This window comes from Sorex fumeus, unplaced genomic scaffold (assembly GCF_029834395.1).
Source record: "Sorex fumeus unplaced genomic scaffold, SorFum_2.1 ptg000013l, whole genome shotgun sequence".
Lineage (NCBI taxonomy): Eukaryota > Metazoa > Chordata > Mammalia > Eulipotyphla > Soricidae > Sorex > Sorex fumeus.
The window spans coordinates 28558006-28581305 of record NW_026606070.1 but is presented as its reverse complement, the minus strand read 5'-3'; the positions used below and the strand labels follow the sequence as shown (position 1 = coordinate 28581305).

Here is a 23300-nt window from a genome sequence, read left to right as displayed (position 1 = left end):
GAACCCAGGTTGGTCATGTGCAAGGCAAAGCCCTACCCGCTGTGCTATCACTCCAGCCCCAAACCATATACTTCCTGGGCCTCAATTTAGATTAAAAAAAAATTGTACTGGCTCCCCTTTTTAGTTTTTATGAAGATAAATATTAACATTATTTAAATGTGATATAATTTAAAAAGGCCACAAATGGTTGCAACACTATTTACAATAGTCAAGATCTGGAAACAGCCCAAGTACCCAGCAATGTATGAGCGTCAGTGGTATATATACACAATAGAGTACCACTCAGTTATGAGAAAAGATGAAATACATGCTTTTTAAAAAAAAAAAGAAAATCCAGACATACCATGTGTTAAGCAGCAACAAGAGTTTTGAGGACTGCAGGAAAGCTCTGAAGACTGGCACCAGTCCACATATGGGAGCTAAAGACCATGGGTCTACTCTACACCCCAGACTGTTTCAGCCAATCGAGAATGGAAACACTGGCTCATTGACTACTGTGGTGCCCCCCGCCCACACCAACCTGTGAGAGTTCCAGGGTTTAGAAATATATCCTGCTAATTTCCTTGATGAGAATTCCAATTTAGGTGACTTTCTTCTGAATCTTTCGGGTAAAGGATCCTTTCACATCTCTGTCTGCGTAATAAACATCTATTGCATTTTTCAGAAGGATCATAAATGACAGCTTGTTATTTATCTAACAGTATGCTTAGTCATTTAGGTAAGCAAACCTTCTACTATCAGCACCTCCATGTATTCTACACTGGAAAACCAAAATTACCTGAGTAATCTACCAAGGTCACCAAATTGGATACAGCGGGCGTCCTGACGTTAGAGCTCTAGTTATAACCTACAGCCTATACTACCTCCACAGTATTTCTCCTCTGGCATTCATTTAAAACCATTCTAGAACAGTATACTGGGTTACTGATGTACTTAGGGGTCTACAGATCAATTCCAGGACCTCACATATATGGGCATGGGCTCTGCCACTGAACTATATATATACCCCTCCAATTTACAAATTCTAATTCAATAAAATGTCTATACTAATTAAAAGACACACAGCCTTTTGCTACCACTGTCGTCCTGAATTTGAAGAACAGCTGGAGAATGGAAGAACCGGAGGGAAAAAAGCCTATGTCAAGTGTTGTGATGGGGACAGGACATAGCCACGGGCTGCAGCAGCTCAGAGTGGGCCAGCCATGCATCTTCCAAAGACAGACTGAGGGAAGGAACATAGAGGTAACCCCAGCAAACGTTCTGTCGCTGGAGAAACTTAGTTCCTTGGTAAGTTTTTAATGAATTTTTCAGATTACAAAATGGCTTTTTGTAAAAAAAGGTTTTGGAGTGCTTTCCCCCCAAGGGGAAAGGGCAGGGTTGCTTACCTGTAAAAATGGCTGCGGCGTCTGGGTCAGCTGCGCTGACGGCTGCTGAGCTGCAGGGAGCGGCTGCTCCTGGGAACTTGGCGGCTGCTGCTGCTGCTGCTGCTGTTGCTGCTGCTGCTGCTGCTGCTGCTGCTGGGGAGCGAACGGGTAGGCGGTGACCACCTGCCCCATGAGCATGGTGCTCGGGACCATGACTGCCCCGCAGGCCACGGGAGCAGTTACTAATTTGGTCACAAGCTGCTGACCTTGGGAAAATCTGTAGGAGGAAAACAGGAGAAGTAAGAAATACCCCAAACACATTGAAGCGGGTGGAACCCAATGATACCGCCAGGTTACATTTCTAAAAGGAGGATGTTCCAATCTGTTGCACATTTCTAAAGGTTTCCTTTGGGATGCCAGAACAAAAGTGTGTGTAGCCAGATGAAATGACAGTGAGTAGCCAGATAAAATGACCACAAACAGAAGCTCAAACTTTCCGTATATGCATATGCAAACAAATGGCAGTTGGAATTTTTACCTTATACCATAAACAAAAATTATTTCAAGATAGATTTACATGTAAATGCTAAAACTATGAAAAACTTAGAAGAAAAGCACAGGGCAAGCAAGGGTGGGAGGAGAGTTTCTTGGCCTGAGTCAGACAATGGTTTTTTTAGATATGAACTGAATGCAGAGGCAGTAGAAGAAGAAACAGATCAACCGAAAAAAAGTGAATATCTGAATTGTCCAACTGTTCACTGGTAAGATATGATGAGAACATGCATCTATTTCTTGCCCCACAATACATTCAACACATCCACTCTTAAGTCACACATGTGGCTTCTTGTGTACTGCTCCCTCTGCTTTTATACCACAATTCCAGTTTGTATCAGGATAGACTTTATTCAACACGCCTACACTCCCTGCTACAAGTGTATTCAAAGCTGAGCTCTAATATTCAGACCTGACCTCCAAACGACATTATCTCTCCATCCCTCTTTTCATTTTAAACCTATCCTTGACCACTCACTCTCCTTTTTTACCTCCTACCTACCAAAAAAAAAAAAGCTCCTTTACTCCTTTTTAAAGACCTATGAAGAATTTATCACACCAAGTAATATGAAGTTGTATTTTTCTATGGTACTTCCTTGTCTGAAATTATCTTATGAAAAAGAATGTACCATACTCATCTAAGTGGCCAATCAATTATTTCAATTAAAGGCTTATTTCCTCTCGAAGAACAAATAGTTACAAACAGTTCCTTCTTAGAAGATTAATTACAATGGTTTATCCCCCCTCAGATTTTAAACCAGTCTGTAACAAAAATAAATATTAAAAAATCTAAAGAGATACAAAGAAGTGGAGAAAGGTACCATGCTTCTGGTTTGCAAAACTAAATACAGTGAAATCAAATAAACATTTCCATTCTTTCCAAATTGGGGTGAGGTGGGAGGGGTTAAACACCAAAACACTAGTCATGTACATTTCTGTGAACATGTTATTAGTATTCCTCCCAGAATGTTATTAATGAAAGCTGTACTATTTAGATGCAAGGGACTGAACCCAGAGCCTCACAACGCATGAAGCCTGCACTATATTCCCAGTCCAGTGTTGGGACCTTTTAAGGCCAAGGCATCAAATTCCACATCAAGTTCTCCCTGCTCCCAGCATTTCTGTGATTTTGTAGCTTCTTTAACATCTGAAAGTTAGTAACAGGATTTTAATAAAAATCTGTTACATAAGCTAATACAACAGCAAAACTGAACTGTAAAAGTAACAGCCTTATAGTAAAATAGTCCACAAGCATTTAAAATAGAAGCTTTCAAACTACAGAGATCCTATAATTGCTAAGTGATAGCTTCCCCTTACATGAAAATTCCTCCGCCCCCAAAAAATTTATTTCTAAGTTGCTATTTGAACTCCCACCAACATAAGTCATAAATGGCAGTTTTTCTAAAATAGTCAAGAAAAGTTTAGAGGAGTATATATTTAGTTTTGAAATTAGAGCTCTGAAAACTGACAAAAGGCTTGCATTCAGAACCCCTTGCCATCTCTTTTAATTCTATTAAGCCCTTAACCAAAAGCCTGAAAATTCACTTTTTTCCCTTATCTAGGTAGGAAGAAAAGATCCTAATATAACTTTTAAAAATAAAATTTAAAAGAAATATAGTTTGATTACTCAGTGTACCGTCACTGCACAATTCACCAACACCTATATTTGTACATACAGTTTTACACAAATCTGGAAAGGTGTGCTGCCAAACACAGTTTGAGAGTATATTTCTGGACATGAAACATGTTTAAAAATATTTTTTAAACCATTTTTTTAAGCCCATAAATACTGCATTTTATTTTTTATTTCAAATTCAAGAACAATGACTAGAGTGAATAGCCACCTAAATAAGATATTTTAAAACTAAATGATCTTTTTTTGCATGAATCCACTCACAACTTTGGAAGATTAGTGAAAAATGCCAAGTACCTGATCTGCCTATCCTGAGTGAAAGTTGTCACAGCTGCACTCTGGGCACTGTTCTGTGGCAAGCTTGATGGCATCTGGACCATGCTGCCGGCTGCTGGTTGAGAAATCACCATAGTATTATACAGCGGGGTGGCCAGAGTGCTCTGTGTCTGACTAGGAAGAGACGTTTGCTGACTGTGCCCACTCAGGACCGTTTGTGGACTCTGCGAGAAAAAGAGATAATTTGACAAAGAGTACGGGAAATATTTATTCCGAAAGTATACATGATTTGGATAGTAAGTGGCATGGTAGAAAACATGGCATAATGTACTACCCTGGACAGTCTACTACAAAAGGATCAAAATGGATTAGTTTTAAGTATCTGGCTGCAAGATAAGCCATATGAATAAGGCAGATCTGAGTAAGGATGACATAAAACATACAAGAAAGAATTTTGTCTAAATGTGCAGTAACCAGCACTCCACTACTTTTGTTTTGGGTCACACCTGGCTGAGCTTACTCCTGGCTCTGTGCTCAGGGATCATGCCTGGTGGGTACCATATGTGGTGCCAGGGATGGAACCCAGGTTAGCTACATGCAAGGCAAGTGCCCTATCTTTCTATCCCAACACTACACATTTTTATATATTTCATTTTAAACCTACAGACTTACAGTCACAGATATAGATCAATTACAATTTCCTAGAATACTGATTAAAATATTGCTGCCCCAACAATCTACTCTCCACATGGTATAATATGTAATATGTCTCCTGTTCAGTCAACCTCTGCAAGTCAAACCTTTCCAAAAGTATTGTATGATCATTTTAAACAAATTGCAAAATTCTGCCAAAACATCAAAATCTATGTATCATTCAATAATTTAGCAACAATTATGCACAAAGTATAATAACTACTCTCAAGAGAACAATAACAACTATTAAATTTTAAAGTGTATGTAGTTCAAGGTAGAATTTTATTTCTGTTTTAACAGTGGTGTATGTTTTAATCAACTGCATACTCAAATCTACGGTATCTGTTATGGTTACCTGACTTGGTGTACTTTGTAAAGTCTGCTGTTGTATCATGTGCTGATTTGTGCCAATGTGTCCAGAATTCATTCCACTTTGAATCTGACTCGTTTGAACAACCTGGCCTTGCATATTTATAGATGCAAGTGGCTGGATATTAGATGAATTTCCAGAAGAAAGCTGAACAGAACCAAAATTCAGTCCAGGGGTTGATTGCTGAAAAAACATCTTAAAAGATAAAGATTACATTGAAATGAACATTACAGATTAACAACAAAGAAGAATGAGGGTACTGAAAAAAAGAAAAGCAAAACAAAGTGCACAAAGCAAGCAATTAGGAAGACATTCTGAAACATTAATAGTTATTGAATAAAATGTGGCACTTTGTATTAGCTTTTCTAGTTATACTATCATGTTTCCACATATAAGAAAAAAATGTTATAAATTCCAAAACCTCTACTTAGTTGAGCATTTTATATGTTGAGGATTTTTGTTTTATTACCTAGCATTGCTCTAATGCAGGCCCACTCATAAGACTGGCCCACTAGTTTTGCACTCATCACTGATATTTTATGACATTAGAAAGTAGTAGTTACTAGTATTCCTTCCAGAATGTTAGTAATGAAAGCTGTAGTATTTACTTACATAGGCGCAAGGGACTGAAAGTAGTAATTTTTCACTTAAAATTTCCCTTTGCCAAAGTCCTAGTCTCCAACTGATAGAAACAAGAATACTGAGGGAGAATTATATTTGTATCTACCCTTAGAAGTGAATTGTATTTAGAAACTGAAAATAAAATAATTGGATAGGTAACAGTATTTGTTGAATTAAATAGATGAAATGTATCTCTTAAATCTCAATTTAAATCAAGAAAAATAAATTTTCCTAAGAAGCAAAAAAAAAAGTAAATGACACGCTTCAAATGTAACTTACCTGCAGCCCTTGACCATGGACCATCTGAAGCTGTTCTTGAATTTTCCTTAGTTCTTCCTGTTGTCGGTGAATATTTGCTTCTATCATCCGTGTTCTCTGCTCCAACTGGTCTTTCAGATGCTGCATGGCTCCTAACTGAGCTGAAAACTGAAACTAAAGGGCCATGTATGGAAAAAGTATAACACATTTTAGAATTGCTTATTTCTCCAAATTGTTCAATCTGACAAGTAAGCTTGCTATCATTGAGGATGTTATGCTAGTTATTAACTAATACAGTGCCTCTGTGGTGGGGCTGGGACCTATAAGTATTTCTCTTTGGCCAGGAGGCACAAATTTAGTCTCCTCAGTACGTGGTGCTGGAGGGACACTGCGAAGACAAGCGCTCCTCGTTCTGGCTCTCCTGAGTGTTCTTCTCATAAGAGGCAGTTTCCTAGGGAGTCCCAGCAGCACAGGTGCAGGAACTTTCTAACAAGCCTCCACTGATCCTTGTGGGCAACACACCAACAGGTGTGACACCCCAGTGGGTGATTTCCTGCTCTCCTGCCCTGGTGCGTGAGACCTTAGTGACTTCCCTTGACATCCAGTGACTATAGTCACACCTGCTTCAGTCGGATCTGCAGGCCAGTATGGCAGCAGAGGGCAGGAATCTAGGAGAGCGGAGTGTGTCTCCAAACTGCTCTCCCTGTGACTAGCTCTGCTCACCGCTGTCTATTCTGTATCCTTTAGAATTCTCTACTCTTGGGGCTGGAGCGATAGCACAGCAATAGGGTGTTTGCCTTGCACGCAGCCAACCTGGGTTCGATTTCCAGCATCCCATATGGTCCCCCGAGCACCGCCAGGAGTAATTCCTGAGTGCATGAGCCAGGAATAACCCCTGTGCATCGCCGGGTGTGACCCAAAAAGCAAATAAATAAATAGAATTCTCTACTCTTAGTAGCGAATTATTTTCTTTTTATACTTTTCTGGTTCAGATTTCTGGTATAGTTTTTGATTTCTAACTTGATCTTAACTAAGATTACAAGCAGACACTGATGTTAGACAACCTGAGCTCAAATTAGTAATGAGTCTGCTACCACAATTGAGTTCTGCCATTTCAGAATACAAGTTATTGAACCTTTTTAGCCTTTAGCAAGTAAAAAGGTAGTTTAATTCTTCATTTTAATTCTTCATGTCATATTCCGGCATCCCTAGACTGTCACCTTAGTGCACCTTATTAGAAGGTATAAAAATCTAAACCAACCTATTATAATACTTTCACTCATAGTTTCAACTGAAATTGTTTACCAAACATAAACATCACATTTTAGAGAAAGCCATTTATGAAGGAATGAATACATTTAAGAATGACAACAAAGCTGTCCAGTTCTACTTCGAGGGTTTTCTATCTTGCAGTTCTCAGTTTTACGTGAGCTACGAGCAGCTTCTACTTATTATACTTGAACTCAGCCTTACCTACCACTGAAATCTACACACGCTTGGTTAATATTCAGAGTATCTTAAAAATCTTAAAGTCTCCTACAGTAAATGCACTTAAAAATGAGAAAAGTGACCCCCTTTCCCCCAAATCCTTTTCATTTAAAAAGTTTGTATTAAGGATACTGAGTATTTTCAAAATATAAAACCTTGACTTCAGAAATTGCAATAACCAACAACTAGGGTAAGAAAATATTACAAATTTAGTATTCAGTATCTTGAGACTAATAAACTAATAGTATTGAAAGCCTGTCTAAATACATAAAAATCCTGTAAAATTTAACAAAAAGTAGTTTTTGATGCTATTAAAAACCGCAACTATAACATTTAATAATAAGTAGCCTATATGGTAATTATGCTGGGTTATGTGAGCTAAAAATTCAGATGACGATTTTTAGGTAATTTTTAGTATCAATACATTTGTACAAGTGTCATATCTATAATAAAATAAGTGTCAAGTCACAGTCATACTTATAAACATATTTTAAACCAGTGTTTCTCGACCTATTTATGACTGTGGCCCCTCTTGACCATGCTTCCTTCAAGTGCCCCACCCTCCACCCTCTTACCAGCTGGCTCCCTAGTCTCATATGCTGTGGCCCCTCCCAACCCTCACCAGTTTCATGGTTTTTTTATGGGAGACCGTATGGGAAACACTAATTTAAATAATCATTTAGCTTTTTTTTAAAAAAAATATTGTTTCTACCTATTGTTAACTATGGTTATTGGAAATTAAGATATTCTTAAGTCAAAGTAGTTTAATGCAAAACAAAATAGAAAAAGGATACTGAGTATTTTCAAAATAGAAAACCTTGATTTTCGACTACTAATCATTATTATTTTTAATGTGTCTTAAAACCTGAGAGCAGCAAAAATGACAGGCTGAGAAAGTTATAATAAAAATAACTTAGTGTCTATTTTGTATCAACTTTCCCTTGTCTGGGTAACTTACTTAGGTCCTCCTTTAGAACTCAGAGGAGGCAGTAATTCTAGAAAGTTTTCCTTTACTTTCAGCGGCATTAAAATGGTCCATATAATGTGTTCAAATATCAGTCTATTTACTTTGAGCATAGATTATATGATATTGTAATGAAGCTATTATCTCTATATACAAGTCTTTTCGCATAGATATTACATATTTGTATATTCAGCACCTGATGATACCTGATCATATGAAATTATTCATTTCCTAAGTACAATATCCATAAAAATAAAATATACAGCCATTTTATCTTTAACATATATTTATTACGTTTCTCATAAATGTAGGGAGCAAAGTGGTGCAGTTACAGCATATTAAGCAAGATAAATCTTGATTGCATGGAACTGTCATATATCCACAAAGACTTTTAGTATCCCTAGCTATACTAAGGGACAGTGGCAGTCTATAATCACCAATGATCAAAAATATCCTCAGTTTAAAAGCCCACAGTTGAGATTCACTACATCTATAAATATTTCTAAAAAAATCTTCATTAGTTTAAAAGCAATGTATTATTTAAAAATACTCAACTGAAAAACAAAAACAAAATACCTGGGACATGCCTTGTGGAATTGGTAAATTTGCAGCTTGAGACATCACTGGCTGTGTTAATGACTGACCAACAGACTGGGAATTTATGGACTAGAAGCAAAATAAAAAAGTAACACTGAATTGGTGTTTGTTCCCATACATGAGTATTTCAACTAGAAAGATCACCGTGGTGTCTTTATAACTGTCTCTCCTTTTCTGCTGGAAATGCCTACTCCTGTTTATCTTCCTAGGCTCCTGCTACATAATCTTCCATGGGCTCTCAGTAAAGTTGACCGAATTTAACTGAAGGTGATTAGTGTAAGAACTTAACATATAAAATGGTCCAAGAGAGCTCAGTGGGCAGGAGAACATGCTATGCATGTGAGAGGTCTGGGCTCGATTCCGGTATCATGAGCACTGTTAACAGTGGCCCAAAACAAAAAATCCAAAAGAGTTTTCGAATGATTTGGTTTTTCTTTATATTATATCTAGCACTTAACCTGAAAAACAATTTAAAAGATATGTTAACAATTACCTCACAAAAAGAGCTTGAGTCTTACATAATAAGAGCTTTTAAATTTTTTATAAAAAAGGACAGTAGACTAATGAATTTCTGAAGATTTAGATAATTTTTTCTTTTTAAAAAAAATCTTTAAATTTTTATAAAAAAATCTCTATTGTGAACAACAGTAATGAAAGAGTTTACCTGACTACTAAATGATGACCGCCTCTGTGCCATCTTCTCGTGAGTTGATAAATGCTGTCTCGGGGGAGTGCTAGTGTCGGTTGGGATCTTTGTTGGTGTTGCTGAGGTTAGTTAACAAAGACAGAGTAGAATCGGTACTTTAGAAAATACAGTTTTCAAAACAAAAGCTCAAAATACTTTTCAGTTATAAAAAAATGATCATGCAAGTCTAAATTCAAAAAAACTAACTGTATTGTTAAGACTTGTATAGACACCGCTCCAAGGAAGACATAGGAATAACTGGTGTATGAAAAGATTGCCAGCATCAGTGAACTGCAAATCAAAACCACAAAAACCTTACATCTGTATTGATGGCTATTATTCAAAATATGATTACTAAATTTTGGCAAGAATCTGGAACCTCTACACAGTGCTTGTGGTGATATAAAATGGCACCATTACTGTGTGGTGATTTCTAAAAAAATTCCAGATCACCACAGATGACGATCCAACAAATCCACTTCTGGGATTCATACATCAAAAAGAATTGAAACCAAGACCTCAGATGCTCCTAAATTCAATGCTGAATTATTCACAACAGCCAAGGTGAAATCAACAACATGAAGGAACTTGAGACATCACATCAAGTGAAATAAGTCAGAGACAAATACTGCCTGACTCCTTATATGAGGGCAACTAAAATAATCAAGTCGATTGAATCAGAGAATAGAATGGCAATTGCCAAGGGCTGGGGAGGGAGAAAATGGGAGTGAAGTTTTGATTAAGCACAACGAATCCACTAGAGATCTGCAGTATACCTCAATAAAACTTTTTGAAGGCTAAGTGGTTATAAATAAGGAAATTGTTTCCCTTAAGAACATTTTTAAAATGCCAATTTCGTTGATGTTACATAATTCTTCACAACACCTTTTTCCTTATTACACAGTTTTAATAACCTGAGATATGAAAGTGCAGAGCTCTTAAAAAGTGATTACTGGGGCTGGAGTGATAGCACAGCAGGTAGGGAGTTTGCCTTGCACGCAGCCAACATGGCCGACACAGGTTTGATTCCCAGCATCCCATATGGTCCCCCGAGCACCACCAGGAGCAATTCCTGAGTGCATGAGCCAGGAGTAACCCCTGAACATCGCCGGGTGTGACCCAAAAAGCAAAAAAAAAAAAAAAAAAAGTGATTACTAACTTAATTACAATTATGCAAGTTTCAAAGACACTAAAGACACTAAAAAAAAACTTGTAAAAAGCAAAATTGATTTTATGGTATAAAAAAGTAGGTTTGCTTTCTCTTCGAAGAACAATTAAAAACAAATAATGTCAACTTTACTATTTCATAAGTCATTTATAAACTTAATTCTTTGCCAAAGTGAGCAAAGTATCTTTTATGTGCTGGAGAGGTTACTATATTTCGAAACGCAAACACATGCTACAACAGCGTCCACAGATAGCAGTTACTCATATCATTAAGGAGCATCTCTTGGAAGAAAATCTGCTTTCAAGGAATGGTACTCACAGGAAGGATCTGAGACTGCTGTGTGAGATGATTTTCTTGAACTCCGGGAGGAAGCAGAAGGGGTTGGGCTGTGATCAAACCTTTCCAAAGCTTCCTTAAGACTGACTGTGTTTATACGATTATCAGACCCAGAATCTTGGCTCTAAGGAGGCAGAATAAAATTAATGTTTTTATCAATTCAAAGATTCCAACTAGCAATACCACTTGTTAATTCCTCCTGCTAACGTGTTTTTTTCCACAACAAAAGTACCTATATAGAAATGAAAATGTGGGGCTGGTAGGTAGAATGCCCAGGGTGAGGGATGCTTTTGCATGTGTGTAAGGACAGGAGTTCTATCTATGGCACCCATGGCCCAAGCACTGCCGGGGTTAGCCCGGCAGCCCCCGCATTCCTGGCCTAGCAGCACAACATCACTGGGCCCGATTGTCGACCCGTACTATATGGTAGGCTGAGTACAGCTGGTTGGAGCCGAAGGGGCCCCTGAACACTGCTCGGAAAGGCTCTCCCCCACAAATACTGATTTTTATAGTGAGAGTACTTGCTTACCTATTTAAAGAAACAACAGGTGAAAAAGAATGAAAGTTGTCTCATACAAAAATTAACTCAAGGATCAGAGAGATCACATGGGGTTAAGGGGCCTGCACTGCATATGGACAACAGGGATTCTATCTCTAGCACACATATGGTCCCTATCCCTGGCACACATACAGTCCTCAGAGCACTGCCAGAAATAATCCCAGAGCACAGAATCAGAATTAAGCCCTGGGCATCACTGTGTGACACACAAAAAACCAAAACCCCGAATTACTCAAAACATGTAAAGGCCTAAAAGAAAACTAGGGAATGTTAAAAGAGAAAAAATCTACGACACTGAATTGGGTAATGACTACGACACTAAAAGGTCAAACAAAAATGGAAAAGATGGATAAAGTGCACTTCATAAAAATAAAAAAAACTTTATATATTAAAGGATACTATAAACAAAGTGGAAGAACCACTGAAGGGAATAGAAGAACATATTCAAAAATCCATTATCTGACATGGGATTAATACCAAAGAAATGACACAATAGTTGAAAAAAAAAACATTTTAAAAATAGGAAAAAGTCTTATTGCATTTTTTCGAAGAAGAGACACAAGTGGCCAATAAATACATAAAAATACTCAACATTCCTAATCATTTAGAAATCAAAATTACAATAAAACACTATTTCACCCCATCACGGTGGCTATTATAAAAATCCCAAAATGCCTATTTTCTCTATTTTTTCTGGTGAAAACAGAGGGAAAAAATAGAACCTTGTGCAGAGCTGATGGGAATATAAAATAATACAGATATTATGGAAGATAGGAATGATGGCTCAAACAAGCAAACAAACAAAAACTAAACAGAATTACCCTGATTCAACAATTCCAATTCTGGGCATACTCAAAAGAATTGAAAACCAACATAAAACAATACTGTACACTTACGTCACAACAATATTATTCACAGTAGGTAAAGGATGGATACAATTCAAGTGTATCAGTTGATGAAATGATAGTATTCCATTGTATGTATACAACAGAATATTACTTGTCCTAAAACAGGATGTAAATTCTGACATACATTCCAGCATGCATGAACCTTGAAGACATTATACCAAGTGAAATGAGTCATTCACATGGGACAGAGTGCAAGATTCCACTACTATGAGGTACCACTAATATAAGTCAGAGTCACAAAGACAGTCACTGTATGGGTGCCAGTGGATAGAGAGGAAGGAATAGAAAGTTATTGTTCCATGGGTAGGGAATTTCAGTCAGGAGTGATGAGTATTTATGGAGGGCAGTGACCACTGTATTGCAGCTAAATGTCCTTACTGTCACTAAATTGTACTTTTACAATTTGTTGAAATGGTACATTTGTTATGTATGTTTTATTTTACATTTAAGAAGTATAAAAGATGGGAAGCAACAGAATAAAGACGATACTCTAAATTATAGACAAGGTATTATCAGCATTTTTGGAACTTATCATGTAATTGCTCAAAATCATCCTTTTCATTACAACTAGACCACTCTTCGGAATTTTAATCTCCATTCAGATAATCCTTCTGTATCCTATCCTGGTTTCTCGAGCTTCCTAGGAACTACTCTTCTCCAGCAATCTTTCACTTCTACTCAAGCTCTACTTCATGCCATTTCTAAACACTGAAGAATGTCTAACAACAAAATCAAATCTCATTTTAAACTACTTTCCTACTGGATCTTTCCAGCTCACTTACTCAAATGTTTCCTTGAAAAAAGTGGATTTAAAGAGATCCACTTAAAGTGTATACAATACTAGGCAGAAATGTTAAATTTCTAGCACGTTCACTTTTCTGCTTGTTATTCTATACCTTTATTACTACTCTTAATCTGCATCCCTTTCTCTCAGCTGATAGGTGAGAATACTTAACTATCATCAAATATCTAATTTTACCTGCTGACATACCAACTTTACCCAATCTTTTCTTCCCTTTTCACCATGACAGAGGGGAGTGTCTCTCAAAGGCCATCCACATGCAATGTATAAAATATAAGGGTTTGGACTGAAGATGTGGCTCAATGGTAAAGTACTTGTCTTACATATGTGATGCCTGGGAGAGAGGAAGGAAAGAAGGAAGGGAGGAGAGGGGAAGGAAGAGGGAGAAAGAGCAAGGAGAGGAAGAGAGAAAGGGGAAAGGAGGGAGGGTAGGATGTTTTTGTTCTTATTTTGGGGAAGCCACATAAAAGGGTAACACACATTTATGTATGTACAGACAAAAATAAAGACTGATTTCTAAGTCATACTCCAAAGAAGGAAAAATGACTATGTGACATAATACTTTGTTTACATTTTTTACTTTGTCTCAATTGCATCCTAGCTCCCATATCCCCGGCAATTCCACTTCTTGCAAGGTTATCATCTACCTCAAGAACATAAAAACATTAAGTCAAAAATATATGTTCACATCTATGTTCACGGCAGTACCAACAGCCAGGACATATGGAAACAACTCAATATCATGCAGAAAAGATAAAAGCTTGCAATTTACTGCAACACGGATGGAGCTGGAGGGTATCATGTAAATGAAATAAGTCAGAGGGAGAAGGTTAAATGCCAGATGATCTCCATCATCTGTGGTATACAGAAAAACAAAACAAGTCAATGGACTATATCAAATGATGATAAACTCTTTGCCTTTAATTAGGGAACTAAAATTACCAAGCAACAGAGGGAGGGGGGTAGGGAAGGGGGAAGAGGCGTATTAATAGTGTAAGGACACTGTCAAAAGCAGCAGTCACTTTTTATTTATCAAAATCACAAACCTTAACACTACTATAACCGTGTTATCTAAAAACGACAATAAAAATCATTTTTTGAAAAATGAATGAAATGAAGCATCAGAGCAAGGTAACAGACAAAAACCCAACAAAGCCAAACCCCTGGACTCGCACCATAGTGCTGTGGTTACCAGAGGGGTTGTGAGGAGAGGGGAGAAAGTTCAAAGAACCAATGGATGGTGATGGGAGGGATACAGGTACTCAGATATGGCAACATGTTGGAGAGGTATGAAATTGTATTCCTGATATATAATCTTGTTAAATAACATTAACACAGTTATGTCTATGAGAAACCATAATAGTATTGTAAACCAAAAACATTTTTAAACAGAAAAAATACAAGAAAGCAAGGGCCAGAGATAATCCAAGAGGCTGAGCACATGCTTTGCAAAGATGCTCAAATCTGATCCTTAATATCCTAAGTTCAAAGTAAGATTAAAAATTAACCTGGGTTGCACATGGCCAACCCAGGCTCAATCCCCAACATCCCACCTGGTCCCGGAAGCACTGCCAGGAATGACCCCTGAGTGCAGAGCCGGGAGTAACTCTGAGCACTGCCAGTGTGCCCCCAAAACAGAATAAAAACAGAAAAAACAGTTCTTAAAAATTATCAAGCCTTGTCTTTAATTGGGATGAAATAATTAGAAACAAATGCTAAGATACATACTTTGTCAGCAGCTGTCTCAGGAAGAGACTCTTCAATGCCAAGTTCTCGTCGTCTTTCAGCCCTAACTTCTGCATAACTGCAAATGGGAAAAAACAGTGTTTGGTCATTCACCTGAAACACTTCAGAGGGGCAATGCTCAGCGCTGTTACGCATTCCACTGCTTCACTGAATCGCAATGATTTTCTATAAGCTATAAACCTGAAACTTATTTACAGTGTGTTATTTTCATTCAAATTGCACTGCTTTATGTATCTAGTTAAATAGTTTTATATGCTCTCGTACATGATTCAAAACTACACAGCACAAAGTATTAAGTAAAGGAAGAGTATTCACTATTTACTCCAATTTTCCTTTTATAGGTTGACTTTGGTTACATAAGTGACTGTTACAAATTCTATTCTAAACCATAAAATTGGAGGCCAGATAAAGATTAAGTCAGTCAGACACTTGCCTTGCAAGCTGCTGACCTGGGTTTGATCCCTGGCACCACATATGGTGCCCTAAGTACTGCCAAGAATACGTCCTGAGCACAGCCAGGTATTACCCCAATTTCCAACCCCTCACCAAAAAAAAAAAAAAAAAAAAGGATTAAAACTGAAAAAATTCTAAAACTGATGTGAAGAATTACCTATTTAGTACTTACATATAATGCCTGGAAATAACTAGTAAATTTAATAACATACTGAAAATGTTAGAAAAATGGAAAAAATTCTTTGTAATTAAGAAATCATACCTAAAATTACACTGCAAAACTCATAATGATGGTGCTTAAATTCAGAAATTCTGCAAAGGATGTATTACCTTACTACAGTGTGTGTACAAACAATAAACTCTGGTCTTGAATTCCACTGATGATAAGTGATGTAATAATGAGTCTGAAGCCAAATCCACTGCTGTCCTTTAGTTAGGAACCTATAATAACATGATTTGCCTTTCCCATATTGCATCACTAGAGAAAAGAAAATTTCAATTCATGTTATTAGTTTTAAATCTGTTTTTAGTCAAAGATATTACTCTCCCTTGATCTATAGACAGAATTCATTTTCTGGCTATTTACTTACAGATATAAGTGTTCATGTGTGTATACAAATATACCCACACATTTAAATTAGGAGAAAATGCTATTCTGTATACCTTTAGCTCCAAAGCAATTTTGAATCAGCTCTTCCACACTCCCTAGCTTATTGTCAATTATTGCCCTTTTTGTATACTTCTGGTTACAATGAATTTTGAAATACCCTAAAATTAATTCTTCACATTATTACTTCCTCCTGCCAACATACAATGACTATAGTAGTAATAAAATAACCACATCTGAATTTTCTCTCCACAGCAACTGTGGCAGGAACAGAATCTTTAAAGCATTTGATACTAATTGTTAAATAACCACTATCAACTGATTTGTCTGAACAACTGATGTGTGCTGCGTTTCCCAAAGCATTCTCTGTAAATTCTAAGTCAGAAGCCTATTAACAGATACTTGGCCAAATATAATAAGTCTGTGGTTAAAATTAGTTAAGAGGTTCATATTTTCTTCACAAACTCTATGTATACCAAAATTCTTTTGTAAAATTGGAGGAGTAGGAAGTGGAAAGGGAAAATGATTATTAGGAAGTATTTCATACCCATCTTGCTTCACTATAAAACCCCTTCAATGGACTGACTGGTATTCAACAGAATAAAGCTGAGAAAATGCTGGTAGAATGCACATGATTATATGAGAAAACCAAGTCTAGAAACTTGTAACTGTCCAAATTTAATTAATTTTATCCCAACTAGTTAAAAGAAGCATTATTTCTTCTCAATACAGAATGGAGCATAGTCCTCCTATCTCTTGGAGTGAATTATGTTTTTTTGTGCTTAAATAACTTTACTCAGAAAAATCTTCCTTGCAATTGAGATTATCATGCTTTATTTTCACAAAATGAGGTATATGAGGCCAGTGGTATATGAACATATCTTGAATATCTGAAAAAGCTTTAGAGGACACCAAGAGGACAGGATTTGGGGAGGAAGGTCCGAGAAGCCACTAAAACCTACTTTAAAACCTCTGAAGTAAAGAATCACCGGCATGTGGTAAAGTGGTAGGTCTAGGTGCTAATCCATCTTTACCACCATAAAAGCAATGGGATTGTAGAAAACTTCCTAACCTCGCTGCGTCTTACTTAAAGAGATGGTATCTACCTTCTAGAAGTGTAGTTGCAAAAAATGGGATAATGCCTATAAACTGTTTAGAATAGTGCTGACAAGAAAGCTGCTGTGGTTCACAGAATGGGAGGTAATATCCTCACTAGGTCCTTCCTGAAATACTCTCAACATGTACCTTGCTCCTGGGCAAACCTGTATGCTTAGAAACCAGAAGTTATTAAACAGTATCATAATGATTTTACAATCTTCAAAACAATCTACTGCTCTTACTACAGATGCAAGGCTTATATAGTTTAAATAAGGTTTATTAGATACTGTAACATAAAACTGTACTTACAATTACAAATGCAAATAGAAAATAGAAAAATGTTTTATTTAAACTTGAGTTTTAATTCCGGCTGCCCTGATTATCCACCTAGGGTATATGCCAGTATATTTCAAAACCCCAAAATAGATTTGTTGTATCACCTTCTCATTATGATAGCTGTTTATATGATTTAAAACAGTTTTATCACTGGAAATATTAAAGTCTACTTACAGTGCTCATGGCATTTTGCCAAATTTTCTAGGTCATCCACATGATAGTAATCATAGCCTGATGTTCCCAGAACTTCAAATGGCAAATATCCTATTATTGGTGGTGCCCTAAATTACACATAAAGCAATCAAAAGATGGTAACTTTTCCCACAATAAGAAATAGCCCACCTAGAAATCAATTTTGGAGGGTTTTTTATTTCTGAAAAAATACATTTGAAAATCTTGATTTTAAAAATTTGTCTTTGAAACCCACTAATTTCAAAAATTATGTAGCTATTACTGTGTAATGGAATTGAAAAATGTTACCTGTGATCTAGAAATAGAAACTTCCATTCTAAACTATGCCTAGATGTAAACTCTTCATTAGGTTCTTCAACAGTGCACATTTCCTACAAATAAATTAATAATGAAAGTTTAGAAGTATGATTCTGAATATTTAAAAGAAACCTAAATATTGTCATAAATGTCATTATTAGATAACTTTCCCCTAAATCACTGATATACTTTAATTTTCTAGGACTGTGGTAAGAATTAACTTTTGTGCTTTGTTTTTGTTTCTGGGTCATACCCAACTGTGGGCAGGGCTTACTTTTCTGGCTCTGTGCTTAGGAATCACTATTGGTGGGTTTGCAGGGACCAATGTAGGTACTGGGGATTGAACCTGAGACAGCCGCATGCAAGGCAAGCACTCTTTCTGCTGTACTATCACTCTAACCCCCCCAAAATAATTTTTTACAACCCCACATTCAGTTCTATGATCCTATATGGAGTCATAACTCACAGTTTAAGAAGCTAAATTCTACACATGCTGTAATCCTAAAATTAAAATCACAGTGTTTTTTCTAATGGCTAACTTCTCTATTATTTTTTAAGCACTTTATTATGGAGCTTCTTTTGTGGGGCACACACATCTAGCTGTGCTTGGGGGATCATATGTGATGACAGAGATTAAACTGGAGCCAGATGCACGCAAGGCAAATGCCTTCATCCTTTTATTATCTCTTTCGTCCTTTTCCCTCTTCTTTATATAGTCATCTGCTTATTGGACACAGGAAATAAAATTATTTATTTCAAAAAATGAAAATATAAATTACATAACATAAAAGCCATTTGTACATTTCTAAAGAAAATTAAAAAAAAAAACCCATCCTCCCCCTCCTGAAAAAAAGACTTTCTTTCTTTTTTTTTTTTTCTAAATTAATGAAACACCACAAGGTACAGCTGTAGACTTACAAACCTTCATGCTTGGGTTTCAGTTTTACAATGATCGAGTACCCATCCCTTCCCCAGTGCCCATTCTCCACCACCAATGAAAAAAAAAAGCCATCTCTTAAAATTACCTAGAATCTAGACCTTTCCTTTAGTGTAGAGCGTAAACTTTACAAAAGAGCATCCTAAAATTTTGCACAAGAGAAGAACAATGGTGATACATAATTACTGGTAAAATGCAAAAGAACATAAACTAAAAAGTGAAGTTATATGATTTAACAAAAGCGTTTGCAGCTAATTTGCTTCAAAAACATTGGAATCATTTATGTTTGTAGATATTTCAAGTCATTTGGAAACAAAAAAATTACTGAGACATTCTGGGGTAGTAAGTGAAATCCCTTTTGTACAATTAAATTAGAAACATACCTTGATGAATTGAGGTGTAGCTAATCGGACAGTAGCTACAAAGCAAACTCGATCTTCATAAGAAGGTCTGTGTGTGCGTTGTATAGTTCCTTCAAAACCATTGTGTGCTGAAGTAGATACTGAAACAATAAAGTAAATTCTAAATTTTTGATGTTCAAACATCTATGTCTTTTAAAAGCTTAAAAGAAAAACAAGTGAAAATGTATCATGACTAAAGCATTTCAACTTACCACTATTTAAAGATTTGAAATTTCCTATAAATTTTACATATTCATAAGTAGATGGTTCCTTTGGGTCTATTGTTCCTCGAAGCATATGACAAGAGAATTCTAACTGATTTTTTGCTGAAATATAAAGTGATATATATTTTGATACATAAAAATGAGGAAACCACATGACATAAAAGTTACATAACTATAAGTTTCCATATAACTAACCTGAAACTATAAATATATTACTACGTAACATTTGTTAACTATGAGTTCCAACAGTTAATTCCTAAATAATATTTTATTTTAATCCATATAAGTACAGAACCTTGATTCTACTCCTTGATTTCACCTTGTTCTTAATAGAGGAAACAAATCTTTGAATATGAGCAACGCCACTCCGTATTTCCCATCTTATCCTGATTTCAAACAAAAGGCTGTGCCTTCCATTCTCAAGCTAATGATTCTATCTCTACTTTCAACACTCTTCGTATCTTCCCTAGAACCAAATCTACACTACTGTCACATTCCATTTGCATCCACATATTATCTTCTTTGCGTCCTTAATTTTCTACTTTAAAAATATGCTCAGATCTCAATACCACTCCTGGGAATATATCCCAAAGAGGCAAAAATGTATAGTTGAAGTGACATCTGCACTTGTTTGTTCGTTGCAGCACTCTTTACAATAGCCAGAATCTGGAAAAAACCTGAGTGCCCGAGAACAGATGACCGGTTAAAGAAACTTTGGTACATCTACACAATGGAGTACTATGTAGCTGTTAGAAAAGATGAAGTCATGAAATTTATATACAAGTGGTACAACATGGAAAGTATCATGCTAAGCGAAATGAGTCAGAAAGAGAGGGACAGACATAGAAAGATTGCATTCATTTGGGGAACATAAAGTAACAAAATAGGAGACTAACACCCAAGAGTGGCCGAGATTTAGTACCAGATTTTTGCTCCATGGCTTGGAGGCCAGCCACACATGCTAGGGGAAAAGGGAGCTCATATAGAGAAAGGAGCACCAAATAAAGGGTGTTGAGAGGATCCTCCCAGGATGGGAGAAGCATGCTGAAAGTAGATTATAGACCAAACATGATTGCCACTCAATGCCTCTTTTGCCAACCACAACACACAAAAGGAGAGAGAACAAAAAGGGAATACCCTGCCACAGAGGCAGGGTGGGATGGGGAGATGGGGGGTGGGAGGGATACTGGGACCCGTGGTGGAGGGATGGGTATTCGATCAATGTACAATTGAAACCCAAGCACAAAAATTTGTAAATCTTCAACTGTACCTCATGGTGTTTCATAACAAAAATTAAAAAAAAAAAGTAAATGATGGAGAATGGGCTCTGGTGGAAGGATGGGTACTGGATCATTGTATAACTGAAACCCAAGCACAAAAATTTGTAAATCTACAACTGTACCTCATGGTGTTTCACTAATAAAAATTTAAAAATAAAATAAAATATGCTCAGATCTTTCCACTGAGATGGAGAAAATAAAGGGTTTTATCATGCTAATCTTTCAAACATCAGCTTTCCTTTCTTTTCACTACATGCTCTAGTTTCCATATATTAATTTTCCTAAACTTCATATTCTGTAGCTTTTTTGTCTTTATATCTCTAGCACAGCGGGTAGGGCGTTCGCCTTACAAGCGGCCAACATGGCCGGCCCAAGTTCGATTCCTCCGCCCCTCTCGGAGAGCCCCGCAAGCTACCGAGAGTATTTGATATGCCAGACACAGTAACAACAAAGTCTCCAATGGAGACGTTACTGGGCCCGCTCGAGCAAATCGACGATCAACGGGAGGGCCTTTACCTTTATCTCTAAGAAATGATTCTTCTAAAGATAACCAATATTTGCATAGCAGATCCTTGGATAATATTCTATTGGTCAAGAATTTTTCATTTTGATGTTGATGAGAAAAAAAAATAATCCCTGCCTGGGGTCACCGTGTGGTGAGCATCAGAGGCTTCTTTCATACCCCAGAGATCAATGTGCATCTCTAAACTTCTGCGTGAATGTGGATGTGACTGCACCCTTCCCTGGAGGGCCTCCTATTTAGGGGTCAGTCCCATAGTGAGCCTTTAGTTGCTGTGACCTGAGCTGTAGGGAGCAGGATATGAAATAAATGCATGAATAAATTTAAATTACTGTATTAACTAGAACTGTTTGGAGTCTTGGCTGTTTGATGGTTTTTGTTTTGATTTTCCTTAAAAAAATAAACAGTAGAAACTTAACTTTATGGTAAAATAATTTATTTCATAAAAAATTTTTATAAATCTGTATTTATATAGATTTTATTTGATTAAATGTTGTTTTACTTATAAAGGGAGTTTCCAAGACCCTATCAACAATAGTGAGGTTTGTTAACTTCAGGGATCTTGACTCACTGTTTCTACTTCTTCCAAAAACTCATACTTTTTCTCATTCCCATAGCATGAAATTTGTACTCTCACTTCAATGACCATTCTCTTTTGCTAATATTCAAATTATGGACATTTATAAAAATTATTCTGCTCTTCTTCATAAATATATGACATATAACTGAATTTATTTGCCCCTAAATCTCTCTCCCAACTTTAAGAGTTCATGAAAGATAGTTTCTCATATCACTATTTGCCTTCAGGACATTTTACTTGAGTATTCCAGAAGTATCTGAAATCTACAATCTATGACAGCATATGTGACCTTTTATCTCCCAGTCACAAGTTCCCAACTACTGTCACCAGGATCTTCTATTTATTTCACCATGGAAACTCTCAGAAGTAAATTTTTTCAAATAAGCATCCATTACCACCAACTCACCTACACCTATACCTGACTGACAGTCAAAATTTATTCTTTATACCACCACTCTTGCTACCTGATAACAACCTCCATACTTATTATTCTGAAATTAATATTAGTTATGTTGTTAATATTTCATCATTCAAAGGCTTGGAATACCTCTAATGCATAACATTTGAAACTCAATTATCTATGAGAGCTCTTATCATCTAATTCAACAGGTTCTGTCATCTTATCATCTTATCATCTAATCAAAAATCTTATCATCAGCTCTTATCATCTAATTCAAAAATCTGTCTTCCACCTCTAACTTTCCTTGCTGAGGAATTCCTGGATATCTGGATATCTATACCCATTATCAATTATTATTAAGTTTATCCACTCAACACTCAGATATACATGTTTCATGCCTTCCTTCTATTTCTATGATTAGTTTTATTTTTTTATTTCTAGCCTGGTTCATTCTCAAAATTTTCTGCCTGGGAGTGTTTTTTTTTTTTGCTTTTTGGGTCACACCCAGCGACGGTCAGGGGTTACTCCTGGCTTTGCACTCAGGAATCACTCTTGGCGGTGCTCGGGGAACCATATAGGATGCTGGGAATCGAACCCAGATTGGCCGCGTGCAAGGCAAATGCCCTACCTGCTGTGCTATTGCTCCAGCCCATCTTGGGAGTTTTTTCAAGACTAGAAAAATCAACCAAATTCTCTTGTACTGACTTGCATAAAATATAAAATCCCAGGCTGGTGTATAATCCAAAGGGTTGGAGTGCATGCTGTATGCTATAGGAGGCCCAAGTTTGATCCACACACCACATGCTCCATCAAGCACTGCTAGGCGTGAATCCTGGGCACCTAGTAGGTAGGGTTACCTGGGTAGGCTCTGGGACTGCTGGAAGTGACCCCCAAACCAAAAGTGAAGTGCTGTCACAAGGCCATTTATCATTCTGTGCTCTTCTGTCTCCGGACA

General features: G+C 36.8%; 1 protein-coding gene across 5 annotated transcripts in view; it reads right to left on the bottom strand.

Moving 5' to 3' along the window:
- The window catches only part of CLOCK (clock circadian regulator), a 98844-nt gene that overhangs the window by 6347 nt on the left and 69197 nt on the right, over positions 1-23300 (bottom strand). For 4 of the 5 annotated variants that reach the window (XM_056111501.1, XM_056111502.1, XM_056111500.1 and 1 more), the window contains 13 exons: positions 19554-19667; positions 19324-19442; positions 17995-18077; positions 17689-17795; positions 15804-15951; positions 15003-15078; positions 10988-11129; positions 9481-9581; positions 8796-8885; positions 5789-5941; positions 4874-5083; positions 3847-4049; positions 1386-1641 (listed from right to left, as the gene is read on the bottom strand). In XM_056111501.1, the coding sequence (XP_055967476.1) occupies positions 1386-1641; positions 3847-4049; positions 4874-5083; positions 5789-5941; positions 8796-8885; positions 9481-9581; positions 10988-11129; positions 15003-15078; positions 15804-15951; positions 17689-17795; positions 17995-18077; positions 19324-19442; positions 19554-19667 (1802 nt within the window). The remainder of the gene's footprint in view (positions 1-1385; positions 1642-3846; positions 4050-4873; positions 5084-5788; positions 5942-8795; positions 8886-9480; positions 9582-10987; positions 11130-15002; positions 15079-15803; positions 15952-17688; positions 17796-17994; positions 18078-19323; positions 19443-19553; positions 19668-23300) is intronic. The other variant, XM_056111504.1, reaches the window with a different exon arrangement.